The following is a 14,901-nucleotide window of genomic DNA, read 5'->3' on the forward strand; positions in this document are numbered from 1 at the left end:
GCGTATCCGAAGACTACTCCCGTAACACTCGTATTGCCCGTAAAAACCTCATAGATTACGCTAAAAGCCATAAAAAAAAGTTCACCCTTCGACATGACAGGATGGTTATCGGCACCACAACGTACACGTTCGATCACACTTCGCAATCAGTGTTACCTCGAACGCTATAGCTATCAGCCAAACATGCCCAAAATAACATTCCGAACTCGCTATCAGTCCTTTACACTAACATTAGAAGCCTCCTGCCTAAACGCGATGCTCTATCTAGCCTAATCAACACCACAGAAAGCAATGTAGTCGTACTAACAGAAACATGGCTAAACGAGAACATAACGGATAACGAAGTACAGACCGCATTCCACAACTGTGACGTCTTCCGCTGCGACCGCATCGGTAAACGAGGCGGTGGCGTTCTAATAGCAACACACTACAGCCTGAAATTTCATGTTATGCCGATTGACTCTCCCATCGAAATATTATTCATCTGTTCTAAAGCCTCATTTCCTCCGACAGTAATCTGCGCTTGCTATCGTGCCCCAGACAGTGATGCTTCGTTTATACCTTCTTTCCACAACGCCCTTCATATGATAACTTCGGAACTTCCACACGCTTGTCTCTTTGTCCTAGGTGACTTCAACTTTCCCGAAATTAATTGGCAGAACCCAACTGACACGACTAATTCTTGTGCGCGCGATTTCTTGAATACGTGCCACACTTTTGGTCTGACCCAACTGGTCACCAGCCCAACAAGGCAAAATGCTCAATCATCGAACATATTAGATCTAATACTAACATCACATGCAGAAAACTTGATATCACTCTTAAATCTGCCGGGAATCAGTGACCACTCAGTAATACACGCTACGTTTTTCAACCACTTGCCGCACCCCAAAAAAATAACTAAAACTATCACACTTTATGACAGAGGAGATTATGAAAGCATCAACAGTGAACTTGATGCATTCCGAACCTGGTTTCTAACCGATTTTCATGATCGCACTCCTGAAACTAATTGGCTACTGTTCAAAAACAAAATGCACGCTCTAATTAAAAAATTCATACCTACCATCACCGTAACTGAGCGCCATGAATCACCTTGGTTCAATTCCGTGCTAAAACGCATGAATAACAAAAAGAAAAGACTTTTCCGAAGCGCCAAAAAAACCAATAACCCCACCACGTGGCAAAATTATTACGAAGCAGAAAAATCCTATAACCTACATGTATACAAGACTAGACACTCATTTTTTTCTTCTACTCTACCCGACATGATTCGTACAAACCCACGTCAATTCTGGAAATGCATCAATCCTAACCCCATCAGAAACATAACACTGTGTGACGATGATAATAATCCAATTGAAGATCATGACGTTGCGGAAGTTTTGAATTTATCATTCAGCTCAGTTTTCACCCACGAACCCGATAACGAATTACCTGATTTCCCTTCCTTTAACTTTCCACCTATGCCGGGCTTCAATTTCGAACCTGATGGCATTGTCAAAATGATCGACTCTTTGAAATTAACCGCCTCGGCTGGTGTCGACAATATTAATACTAAAGTGTTGAAAAATACAAAACATGCAACTAGCACCATACTGTCTCATATATTTCAGCAATCGCTTTCATCAGCCATTATACCTCATGACTGGAAAATAGGCAAGGTCATCCCAGTCCCCAAAAAAGGGCCTTCATCTTCTCGCCATAATTATCGACCGATATCTATCACATGTATCACTTCTAAACTAATGGAACATATAATTTTCTCTCAAATTATAAAATTTCTAGTATCCGTTAACTTCTTCCACCCTAACCAGCATGGATTTTTAAAAGGTTTGTCTTGCGAAACACAGTTAGCCCTCTTTATTAACGACCTTAGCTCTAGCATTGACCTTAACATTCCTATTGACGCCCTCTTCCTCGATTTTGAAAAAGCTTTTGACAAAGTTCCTCACAAACGACTATTCCTAAAACTTTCTCGTCTCAATCTTAACGAACATGTTTTTAATTGGATATGCAGCTTTCTCACTAATCGGCAGCAGTTTGTCTTTGCTAATAAATGTTCATCTTCTTATTCCTCTGTTATATCTGGGGTACCTCAGGGCACCGTCTTGGGCCCCCTTCTCTTTCTCATATATATTAATGATTTGCCTGCTAACATATGTTCTAACATCCGCATATTCGCTGATGACTGCGTTATCTACCGGCCTATTACTAACACCGATGACATTTTGTTTCTTCAGTCTGACATTCAGCACGTACTAACCTGGTGTAATTCATGGCTAATGTCCTTAAATGTGAAAAAAACATCTCTGCTATCATTCCACCGACGTCACTCACAACCATCTTCAAAATACCTAATTGGGAATGCAGAAATCGCTTCAGTATCAACTTATAAGTATTTAGGCATCCATTTGACATCTGATCTAAATTGGTCTTTTCATATTTCACAGATTACTAACGAGGCAAATCGCGTCCTTGGTTACTTTCGACGAACCCTGCGACTAGCACCCCCATCAGTGAAATCCCTTGCTTACTTAACACTAATCCGCCCCAAATTAGAGTATGCATGCGCGATCTGGGACCCTCATCAAAATAACCTTTCCATTACTCTTGAATCTGTACAAAATCGCTCAGCTCGTTTCATTTTCTCCGCCTATTCCTACCATGTAAGTGTAACTGAACTAAAACGTAATGCTCATCTCACAACTTTAGCTAACCGCCGGAAAATTTCCAGATTGTGTCTGTTTCATAAATTCTTTTATCATCCATCTCTGAACTCCATTATCAGCCCCGCCCATCGCATTTCCAGTCGCACAAACCACGGGAAGGCCGTCTACCCGCCCCCTGCTTGCACTTCTGCGCATCTGTCATCATTTTTCGTCCATACAGCAAGGGACTGGAATGACCTGCCAAACGCCATCGTTGATCAGATCGACTCATCGTCATTCAGATCATCCATAGAAGAAATGTTCTGCTGAAATTCCACCCCCTCATGTAATACCCCTTCAATGGGGCCTTTGAGGTACTAATAAATAAATAAATAAATAAATAAATTCATTGCACCGGCTTGTATTAATGTGAACCAATCCTCTTTTGGGGCCGATTATTCCTGTGTCCACTGTGCAAACCCCAACTTGCGCTTCGCTGTCCGCAACCACGTGAAGAGTATCGCGGACGCTGCATGCTTGCTTCTCAGCTGCTTCCAAGAACACAAAATGAGGTTCCAGGTGCACCTGAATGGTGCATTGCCACTTAGGCAAAAGTTTGCCGTCGTTCTGAATAGCTGGTGCTGCATCGCCACTTGCCATCGCAAAAACGCAACTTTTCCCACGTCGGAACTGCACTACGATGTCACGGCTAGTTGGCAGTGCCAGGTCTTCAGATTCATTGCCGGGCATAGATTCCGCGTGCAGGTGCTGCTGGATGATGCAATTGCGGTTAGGCAAACGTTCGCCGTCGTCCTGATGAGCTGGCACCACATGATCACCCGCCGCCTTGAAAACGGAACTTCTCCCACATCGGAGCCGCACCGCTATGCCACGACTAGTTGATGGCGCCGGGTCTTGAGATTCACTGCCGGGCATCGATTCCAAGTGCAGGTTGGCTTCTGACAACACAGTGGCGTGACTGGATAGCAACACGGTCCTCGGTTTGTCTACTTCAATTGCTGGTGACTGCTACTTTTTTGGAAAAGTATGCGCTTCCCGTACGCATACTTAATCCCGAAACAGCTATTGGAATGAGCCCATAACAGCTTCGCTGTACAACTTAATTTTGCAGTCTAGAAATACAGCCTGAAATCAATCAAATTATGCATGTATACGTGTTTGACCAATGCAGTGCATCTTCTAATACCAGGCTGCACAGCCACACTAAGAACAAATTTATATTTTCACTGTTGCCACGATCTACACACTTTTGCTTGTAACAGTATACTGATGTGAGGTTGTGTGGCATGTAAATAGTTCTGGTTATAAAAGTTTTCTGCAAAGTATTGCTTGCCACAGAGTTTGGCTGACACTAACTAGCATGTCCACATACAAAAGCCTTTTTCTTTTTGTTGGTTCAGCTTTACAAATTAGCACTACACACCGCCTACACATTTCTCTCTTGCCAGAGTCAGGTGATGGAGCTGACCATTAAAGTAACAATGATGACAATGCAACTAACCCCAAGTTTATACATAATGGGCTTAATTAATGTGCACATGAGGCAAGAATTGTGACTGACTGCTCTGTTTCTTTTAATGACATAAAGAAATTAAGAATCTACAAAACAACACAAGAATGAAGCCGAAGTTCTTGTTCTGCATCTGAATTACAAAGTATAAAAAGCTAGAGGCCCACAAATACTTAGTTTTGAATTTTAATTTGCATATTTACCAGTTCAATGATTCAACCATACACATTGAACCATTTAGCTAGTGTAAGTTCTAAGAAGCGCATAATATGGCTGTGCTGTGAATGTCAGCTTACAGCGCTATGATGACATTAAGATGACACTTAGGTGTATCACATAGAATTTTAGCACATCAGCTCCCCAGGTACACCTCAATAGCTGCAGCTCTTTTGTATATGGCTTGCGAATGTTTTTGGCATGACATATCAGTTGGCTTAAAAGTGCACATGCCTCCACAGCATCGGCAAAAACAAGACATTGCAGGCACAGCAGCAAAATAATGTGCATTTGCACAGTGCAGTGCATTTAATGGTTTTGCAATCTTTCTTGAGCCAATGTGTAAGTCTGCAATGACACAACATCTTGTATGGCATAAAAAATTTTACGAGGTGGATATTACCTGCATCATTTGATTGCAAGAAAGCACTTTGCGTTCTACGTTTTGCATTGTGTTTCAAAGTTTTTCACTTTTTGGACACTCTCTGTGCAGCAGGTGCACAGTACACCATGTCAAACAAATGAAATCAGAAAGATTATTACACAAGATGTTTCTATTTTTATGCTAGCAACTTGCAACCACTAAAAGAACAGCCTGCATGTAAAAGGAAAAGCCATGCAACCACTATCATTAATCAAAGTTGCTCAGACCACTTACCCCTGTACCATAGTTTTCATTGTGCAAGCTTTGTAAAATCAGGAAAAGGAGCAGCATGTCCCCATGTGAAAGACGTGTAGAGTTTCGCCTAAAATAGGATCATGCAAAAGGAAAAATCAATGAAGGTAATTGGTAATTCATAATTCATAATCAATTGGCAATAAGTCACTTTAGAACACCAGGGTGTCTGCCAAGCTGACATTTCCAAATTCCCTGAGTTTTCCAGGTTTTCCCCGAGTGCCTTCGCAAAATTCCCTGAGTGATGCAGAACTGTGTTTCATGTCAAGACGGGCTGAAACCATATCGCCCGACGCTGTCACTCTCTAGTAAACATATGAAAAAAAAATTTTTTTTTAAACACGACTTAATTCAATTTGAATACAAAGGAGTAGTGTTTATGTTATTGAAAAAAAAAAGAGAAGAAGGGAGGGGTTAGTAAAATTCACAGCAAACAAAATGTCTTCGAAAAAAATTGCAAATTGAGTCGGACATTCTCAAATAGAAATAAAAAGGGGATGCATACAGAAGCAAATATTTTCGAATATGAGCTATTTCTATCAACTGATAGCAAGCTCAGTGGTACCAAACCCAAACTTTTTCACAATTGAGATTCTCTGTCAACGGCTCGTAAGTCAAGCTCAACTGTCCTGACATACTCTCAGCCCGCGCACGACGCCTCAGTGTTGTTTCACTGCTTTAAACAGTTTACTTTGGTTTGGGTGAGGGACACCTGCATCTCGGCGTCACCCAACACTTTGTTTTTTGAGCTCAGGCTCCTTTAAAGAAGCGGTCGCATACTTCATTCCCCCTTCATTCCTCAATGCGCCGGTCCTTTCTGTTCTCGTCCTCCTTTCGCAGCGCGTTCACCCCACAGACCATTTGAAGCATACTTTTGGTCAGTTTACAGTCAACGTCCAATTTTTTGGACCCCTAGGGCCCTCGAAAACTTGCGAAAAATCAGGCAGTCCGAAAAAATAAACGCGTCTTTTACTGCCCTTAAGGGCTCCAATAGACAAGGGCACGTCTGAAAAAGATCTAAATGCCTGCCAGTATACATATTAGGCACATCGGTGCTCTTGCTGCGACAGGACAGGGCGGGTGCAGGCATGTAAAATTAAGGACTACATATTGTGTCCCGCCCCTTCCTACGCTTGTTAAACTTCAACGCAATACTTTGCTAATGCTTCACCGCGTCACACAACTGTATTGAGGCAAAACTAACTTTCAGAAATAAGCATTATGCAATGCGCCGTGCTTTCTGAGCTTCGAAGCCAAAATTATTGCCGATAGCGGAAAAATGAAGAAACACAGAATCGAACAGCAAGAAGCTTCATAGCGAACGTCGAAGCAGCTAGGCCTATTGTTGCCGCAGTGGTAGCTACGACTGCCAGCGGATCTGTGCACGAGAGCGCCGGTTCGAGGCGGCGAGGTAATCAAAATGGCAGCGGTGGTGGCTTTTGTTAATGCCGTTTTGGACCTGCTGTCACGGCAAAACATCCGGAAAATTAAACAGCGAAGAGTTCTTGCATCCGAAATTTCAGACATCTGATATATTGACTCTATGGGGTATGTGGTGGTGCCGCGAAGCCGTCCAAATTATCGGGATTCTGGAAAGTCAGTCATTGACTGCACACTGGCAACTCCTCCAACCGACGACAGGGCGTCAAAGACGATTCGTTAAGATTCCTGTCTGTTACTCGAGCCAGCATTACCAAGACTTTCGACACTTACAATAAAATTACAGCTAATTTTCCCAGCAGAGACACAAATTCCCCGAGTTTTCCCCGAGTTTTTCCAGAATACTCAAAATCCCTGAGAATTCCCGGTTTTCCCGGTTGGTAGAGACCCTGATACACATACGTATACCAAACCACAATGAATTTTCTCAAATAGAAGGGCAGCAAAAAGCAACACAAAAACTACCTTGAGAACGATGACACAAGTTTGTAGTTGAAAAGCAGGAAGCTGTGACATGGCATTTCTCCTTTATGAGAACAGCGCTGGAATATTTCCAACATTTCTTGCAATAACTTCATGCATGATGATGTAATGTCACTGTTGACTGCTACTTGCTCAAGAGCCTAAAAAAGGTGAGAGAGAAGTTCTGAAGTTAGGAGTACATTCATAATAAAAGTGACTTGAATTAACTACAAATTTAGCCTAATAAGGATCTGCTTCTAGCAGATCACAAAGGGTGCAGCACAGACACAGGCCAGCAACAAGAAAAAAAAATAGATGGAAAACAGAATGTAGTACTGACTCAGTCAACTGAGTTACACTGAGCATTTCACAAGACAGCAAGCCTAAATCAGGTGAAAAACATGTAAAAGCAGAGGGGGACAACTATACCACATGCACTGAAGCAGATACTGTAGTTAACTTGACATGAAACAGTGCAACTAATAGGACAAGAAAGGGTCAGACACACATTCATTGCATGGCAACAGTGCTACTGCTACAAAGACTGAAGAAGGTATGAACAGGACATGTATATCAAAATTTTCTACATGAAAAAATGACATTGTCTATCAATTGCCATTAACATGCGTAAAACATGCATAGGCCAACATAAATAATGTGTGAACATCAGATTGCAAGCACACAAGCGTTCACTCTCTGCTTCGAACCCTTCGCATCTCACCAAATGTGCGGGAGCACCCCCGTTTTTTGTGACAAGACTAGTTTATCCCGTCACAGTCATCAACTGGGCCGTGAGGTCACTGAAGCCCTCCATATTAAAAGGAAAGGTTATGCATGTTATACCCAAAGTATTTCCCTATCTCCCTAGCATGTGCAGAGCTCCCCGAGTCTAGCCTCGATACATAAGACTTCAGCTTATTTGACCCTGACAGGACCAACGAAATTGATCTAATTATCAGGGTCGAATTAAACAAGCAGAAAAAAACACTAAAAAACACCACTGATTCATTTGGCAGTATTTTCCCCCAATTCTAACACGTCCCCGAATCAGATGCGTGCCCACTTTCCATGTAACTTAACTTTTCAATAGTAACTTCTCAATTACTTTATTGATGTGCCTTAGACAAAACAAATGCTGTTAAGTCTTGTGAGAAACTCTTTTGGTGATATTTCTGAATTATACTGTTAAAGCACAGGTTATTGCAGCAGATGGATTGCCTAAGGGCTATTCACTAAAGCACAAGACAGCCAGACACATTACGAAAGCAGAAATACTTATTACTACAGAGGCACTACAAGACCTCCTGCAACAAATGTCACTTTGACCATCTAATAAATAAAACACATGTTGTGGTGGGTTTTGTTACGAACATTTGCTACGAACAGGTGGATGTCTCATTTTCCCTTTATTCCTTTATTCAAATAAGTAATGTGTTGCCAATACCTCAGAGTAGTTTGGTCACCAAAACGAAGCCACATGATAGTGCTCTCATTCTCCAACTGCTACTACGGTGAGATTATGGGCAGCACCGCTTTTTTGTTTTTTGTTTCCACTTTCTAGCACTCAACTAGTCCTTAAAAATCTTCAAAGGTTTAAATTTAGAGGTAGTGTTGGTCTTGCTGTGCACACCAGAAATCCTCACACCAGCGATCATCACCTTCTCAAATTCATGACACCGCCTATTAGTTACAGAATTACACTCAACTCATTTAACTGCATTGCATAAATCTATGCAATAAAAAGGACAATAATTATACCTCAAACAAGAAGACTTGGTTCTGCTTCTTCAGTGCACAGTAGGTCTCTATCACACTGCCCAGAAGTTGTGACCTTTTGTTTCCACTTGCGCTCTGCAATTTTAGCCTGAAAGAAAAGCCCAGATTTTTCTTTTTTTCTTTTTCTAAACTCACAGAAGTCCTTCCTTTAGGAAAACAGATAGAGCCATACTCACTCCTGCACAGCTGGGCCATATAGCCTCTGCACAAGAGCAAGAAAGACTTTGAGCCGCTTGCGACACACTGCTTCAGAGTCTTCTTTCTCCGAGTTGATACCCAAGATAGTCCAGTCATAATACTGCGAAACCAACCAGTAGCACATAAAATTAAGTATATATCAAAGTTACTATTGTTGTGTTATTTTCAGCGCAAGAACAGCACAACCACATAGACAAGACAGCGCACCGACTATAAACTCACGTTTATCGTTTATTGAAAAATAAGCATGCGTTGACAGCCAGCACTCTGTTTTGCCTTGTTTTTGTGGTTGTTGCATTCTTGCACTAGAAAGTAGCACTATGTCAGACCAACTAGCCCAATAGCACATTTTTGAATATTGTAGATTACAGGATTGTACGTACAGAAATTGTAGATACACCAGGTACTGTGGCAGCACAAGTCACACCAACACTATCATAGTTCACTCAGAGATTCATTTAGAAGGGCCTTTTATGCACACAACACGCACTGCTTGCACCACATACACCAGCAATATATAGTGTTGAAAACTCCCAACTCGACTAATCATGCAGTGCTTCCATTGCATGCATTGGTGGGTCATAGCTCAACAAAGGGGTCATTCAAACAGAAACAAACTGGGAAAAATATGCCATTTTGTAAGCAAAGATGCTGCAGCTGGTCATCCTACATGCCATAACTGAATATCCTCTTAAGGCCTGCTAGACTGGCTGTGGAGTGGTAAGGGCTTCTGAATCAAGCCTCTTGCAATGAGAAGCAAATGAGGGCCATGATTTTGTATTGATGTCTTTTCGGATGCTAGCGCCTTTTTGCATTCATGAGTGATCAGAGCAGCATCACTCTGACCACTCACAAACATGAAAAGACATTAGCACCCAAAAAGGCATCGCTACAAAATGGCGCCCGCAGTCACTCTGAGAAATGCCAGCTGTTATGGTTCACTTTGTGCGGCAATGAATGGAACGGATGCCAGACACCTGAGACACAACGTGCCTAATCGTCAACATGACGTCAAGCGTGCTCGTCAACATCAAAAGACTAGTCCGTCGGGTGTGTGCGATGGGATTATGCACCAGTGCAAATCCTACTCTCCTCTGTCCTCCGTTCACCATATCTACGCCAGGGAATGGTTTCTCTTCGAATTCCTCTGTGAGCTGACCCGACATGACCTACGCTCGCCACCTCTATGCCAGGGTGAGGTTTCTCTCTGTATTCCCCTGTGTGGGTTGACCAGTGTGCTGACAAGGCCCTCGGAGCAAAAAGAAAAATGAGGTTGCCTGGATGGCGTAAGGTACAAGAAGGCCAGCGAGACACCAGGGACAGATCTTCTCTGCCCTTGCGCGCAGCAGCATGCACGCTGAACGTTTCTGTACTTTTTGTCTTGGAGCGCACCGCTCACTCTTAACTATGTATTAAACTTCTGATATTTATCTTTACATCATCTCATTTTCCCTGTCGGACCCTCTCCGATGGTCAACCTGGTTCAAGCTCCAAGTAAACGCTATTGAAGGTCGCTGAAACTCCGTACCAACTGGTGGCAGCCTTAACACAGCATAATGGAATCGTTTAAGGAAAGTGCAATTCATGTGCGCGTAATATGCCATCAGACAATCAATGCCAGCAGCAAATAGAGATAAATACAAGACCACAACCATTGTATTTTGTATGGGATTTTCAAGGGGGTGTTTTCACTGTTCAACACAGGCAACAATTTGAAATGCACGAGTTTGATTTGAATGGCCTTGCAGCATGCATGTGTTTATCTACAGTGTATATTGCTTTCAATTAAGACATCACACAAGCATACAAAAATGTGCTCATATATAACGTATAATAATGTATAAATTAAGATTTTGGGTAACTTATAGGACATGTTGCAGTTGTGGAATTGAAGCCAGCCAGTGCCCAAAGAATGCCCACTTGGGTATCCAGAGACTAACACAAGCTTCAACATATCTGCCCTGAAACTTGCATTGAAGCAGAAACTTGCATTAAATGCCTCGTTATTCCACATTATTTTCCTAGAATTTCTCTTACACAATATAGACAAAATTATATGGAACACCACTGCATTTAGGACAAATATTTTGAGGACAAATATTTCAATTATGGTGGTGCTTGCGATTCCCACTAAGCAGACATGCCAGGAGCATTCATTGGCTCCAATTCGCAAGGGTAATACAAGCTAAAAGGTAATTATTTTAAGGTTAATAAATTTTAGTTTCAGAATTGATCAGTTGTTTTTAACACAATTTCCGACATCTGTTGATACAAATACTATGTTCCTGAATATACAATGTTTGGTATATTTACTGCAGTGTCTTTGGCAATTAACATTTTGGTTAAACAAATAGTGTGTCGCAGAGAGGCACATTAGCGAGAAACTGGGTTGTAAGTAATACACATAAGTGAGAGAAGAATACTCAGCTGGAAAAATGTTCAGCTTGGTGCCTACCAAGTTGAGGCAAGAGAGAACAGCAAACTGTGACAGCGCTGCTATCATCTTAGCCAGAAGTGGGAACAGCATTGATGCTAACACATAATCAGGACAGTAAAACAAGCATTTTAATCCCTTACCAAAAAGACAGGTCAGCTTGTGATAGGCAACCCCTACAAGCGCTGCTAAATAATAAACTCGCACAATAGAAGAATAGAAGCATCTGGAATGCAGGCTGACCTACAAAATTGCAATGGTATAACAGCACACATGTCAAATTTCATAAGTGAGCAAGAGTACTTCCAAGGAAAGAGCAAGAAAGTGCAGATGCCCAACCAAGAAACTTAATAAACAATTAAAATCAGGGGTTTTACATGCCAAAAACCATATGATTATGAGGCATGCTGTAATGTGGGACTCCGGATTAATTTCTACCACCTGATGTTTTTAACCTGCACCCAATGGGTGGTACAGGGGCCCAACCAAGAATTAACCTCCATGTAGAAGAGCCCTAAAGAGGTACATCACTTCAGCAAACATCACTCACCTCTGTGAATATACACAGTGTTTGGTCTTTACAGTATATGCTACTGTATGCATTATGCATTCGTTCTTTCATGACTCGGTGGGATGTCACCAGAGGGGAGAACAACTGGACAAGAACGTCATTGGTAATCACTTCTGATGAACCAGCGACCTGACAAAAAAAAAGAAAACACACATGAACAGCTTTTTGAAGATAGAAGCGGGCATCTCTGGCAGTAACAGCCTAAAATATAACTTTAGTGCGAGAAAGACGGATCACAAACAGAACACATACATACGTAACATAGAAAAATTGTAATTATTAGCGAGTAGTCGCCAGACATTTTTTTTTTTTCTTTCTCGCAGTTTAAAGTTTATGTCAGTTCATAGTGGAGACTGGCTGCTGTGGTAAAAATTATGTAGCCAAACAAACAAGCTTTAAGCAGACTTCATGGTTAAAACAAAACGACGCAGGCCCACGTAAAGCAACGTTACTTTCACGGCAAAGAACACCAGACGTAAGAGCATTTTTGCAGCCAAAGATGCACGTTACTGCAAATGACGCCAAACTGTAATAACAATTCGGTTACTACTAGCTTTCAGCACGCCGTTTGAAGGGCCCGCTAACACTGGCTGTCTCGCGGCTGATTGTGAATACGAAGACTGCAAATTCACACGGCACTTTCTCACTGTATGCGCGTACATGCCCAGCAGCTCCCTCGGTGAGTAGGCCGTTCCGTGCAGAAACCTCTATCATGTGTTTGAAAAGATCATGGTCCATTTGCTTGAAAACAACGTCGTTTAAGGTGTCGAAAACAAGGAAGCCCTTCATTGTCACACTTTAGCAATCTAATCGTTTCTGCATTACTTGGTAGAAGGTCTTCAGATGTAACTACACCGCACGTAAGTTGCTGTACTCTATAAGCAAGGTAACGTTATTGGCAGCACAGTTAGCACATTCGCTGCCAGCTCTGGCGCTCGGCTGTTCGCTTGTTGCGGTTACAAACGTTCTTGGGTCATTTTGGCCCGTTCCCTGTAAGCTGCACCGTGGTTGTCCGTAACGGCCGCCAAACGCCGCCACCGTCAGAGCCACTATGGATAGCATAAAGAAAGAAGGGAAACTCTACCTTCCACAGTGGTACGAAAATGACGAAAATAATGGAAAATTAGAAGCGGCAGCGCATGAAACTTACCGGGCGGCCCGACAGATGGCGCTACCTAAACAGCGTGTTTGCTGCGGTAAAGCTACATAATGATGGAACATGTTTTGTTGTGAAGACGATTGCCCAGCAGTCAATTTAGGCACCACTGGCCTCCTTGAAGCCCTTTGGTAGAGTGTACTAGAATGTTTTGAGTGGCACGACCGGCCGCCGCGGAGAGGGCCGGTGAGCGTGGAAGTTGGCGGTGGCGCTGTAGTCAACCGCACTTGAATGCGTCTTCGCGGCCAGCCTGCCGTCTGCGTACGGAAGTCGCTGCGTAATGCCCGCGTGATGTTCAGATTAATGCATCGTTCCTCTTTAGAAAAATGAATTATGCAAATTCTCTGTGACCTCACCCACCCCATAAAGAACTCCAAAACAATGCGTAGCTGTAGGTGAAATGCCTGGAAATTTACACAGGAGCTCCCTCCCCGTGTACATCCGCGATCTTGTTTAGTTTGCACGACGCTGCGACACGGAATTACGTAACAGCCTTGCGGCATGCAGTGACTATGTTGTTGCCTTAATGCCATCGCACACACCAACGACGGGGAATGGGACAGGGTTCGGCGAGGAGCGTGCCTCGGTCACATGTAACGCTTTCGTTGGCTGTTAGCGCACGCAGTTCTTTAGAAGAGCGAGCTAGTGGACTTACTTGCAGCATCAGTGCAAGTAGAGCCTTTGTAAAAATTTCGAGCCGACGGGGTTCGCTTCCGAGCCGCACCACGTAGCTCGTAATGCGCGCATTTCCAGCGTACCATATCTCCTGAAGGTAAGATTTTTGGTCCCGCTACCTCCAATGGGCTGAACGCCCAAAATTGCTACAGGAGCCCCACTACACGGCCTTGAAGCAAACCCCGTGACCTCTAGTAAAAAGGCTGTACTAGTACCTACTAGTACCTAAAAAGGCTGTACCTAGTAAAAGTGCAGTTCTAGTTCATGTATCTAATACCAACTTTCCGCGAACTTGAGAGAAGCGCCAATAGGTCAGGCAAACTTTGTGCACGGCAACCCAGTCTTCAGGCAGCAGTAGCCGCAGTAACCGCCCCCCCCCTCGCTTAAAAAAATATACATGAATATGCATGACACAACTAATTTTATTCACATATACTGTGCCCCACTCAGTCCTCAACAAAATATTGCACCTCAATTTTCTACACACGGCTCAACTTTAAATGCTGCTGTGCTTTCCTTCGGGCGAAGTCACGAGACTTGTTGCGGCCTTTGAAAAAAAAATGCATTCTGGTCACAAGATAAAACCCAGTCAAACTTGAGGTGAGCTCCTTGAAGTGCTGATCGCATCCAATACGGTCCATGCCTGTCTTGTTCAGAAGAGCAAGCACATCCATGATGCTGTCATGATGCAGTTCTCCAGAGCTAAAACATCCTGTGAAAACGTCCTCAAGCTGACTGATAAACTTGAAGAGGCTCAATGCGGGGTAGAGCAAGCCATCAAAATCGCATGCTTTTGTAAATGTGGCAGCATTCAAATTTTTGCCATCGCGAGCTGGTAACAGAAGCTGATCCATGCACACACGACATTTTGTTTTCAAGATACACTTTCTTGCAACATACCGTGCAATATAGTACGTAAGCCTTGAGTCACTCCTCTGATTGTTATAAGAATGTTCAGTCATAGCTTCTTTATTGCTAAGAGCTCTTTCAGCTTCATCAAGATTACCCATGTTGATCAGCATATCAATAAGTTTCTGCTGCTTGTGAGAACCTGCCGCTTGGTCCTTGACTGATAGAAGCGAGCTAACCATAACCTCAGGCACATTTGACCCAGC

The 14,901-nt window shown here is 42.9% G+C and overlaps 1 protein-coding gene across 5 annotated transcripts in view; it reads right to left on the reverse strand.

Moving 5' to 3' along the window:
- Positions 1 to 13,248, reverse strand: part of HPS1 (Hermansky-Pudlak syndrome 1 protein) — a 54,060-nt gene extending 40,812 nt beyond the window's left edge. Inside the window, exons 1-6 of one of the 5 annotated variants that reach the window (XM_065449642.1) lie at positions 13,106 to 13,248; positions 11,935 to 12,084; positions 8,929 to 9,050; positions 8,735 to 8,840; positions 6,980 to 7,137; positions 5,057 to 5,144 (exon numbers count right to left, since the gene is read on the reverse strand). In XM_065449642.1, coding sequence (XP_065305714.1) covers positions 5,057 to 5,144; positions 6,980 to 7,137; positions 8,735 to 8,840; positions 8,929 to 9,050; positions 11,935 to 12,006 — 546 coding nt within the window. In that variant the 5' untranslated portion in view covers positions 12,007 to 12,084; positions 13,106 to 13,248. Of the gene's footprint in view, positions 1 to 5,056; positions 5,145 to 6,979; positions 7,138 to 8,734; positions 8,841 to 8,928; positions 9,051 to 11,934; positions 12,085 to 12,211; positions 12,272 to 12,407; positions 12,456 to 12,602; positions 12,994 to 13,105 lie in introns of those variants that run through there. The other 4 variants (XM_065449616.1, XM_065449635.1, XM_065449629.1 and 1 more) reach the window with 4 other exon arrangements.
- Between the last annotated feature and the right edge of the window lie 1,653 nt (positions 13,249 to 14,901).

Source organism: Dermacentor albipictus, chromosome 1, assembly GCF_038994185.2.
Source record: "Dermacentor albipictus isolate Rhodes 1998 colony chromosome 1, USDA_Dalb.pri_finalv2, whole genome shotgun sequence".
Taxonomy (NCBI): domain Eukaryota; kingdom Metazoa; phylum Arthropoda; class Arachnida; order Ixodida; family Ixodidae; genus Dermacentor; species Dermacentor albipictus.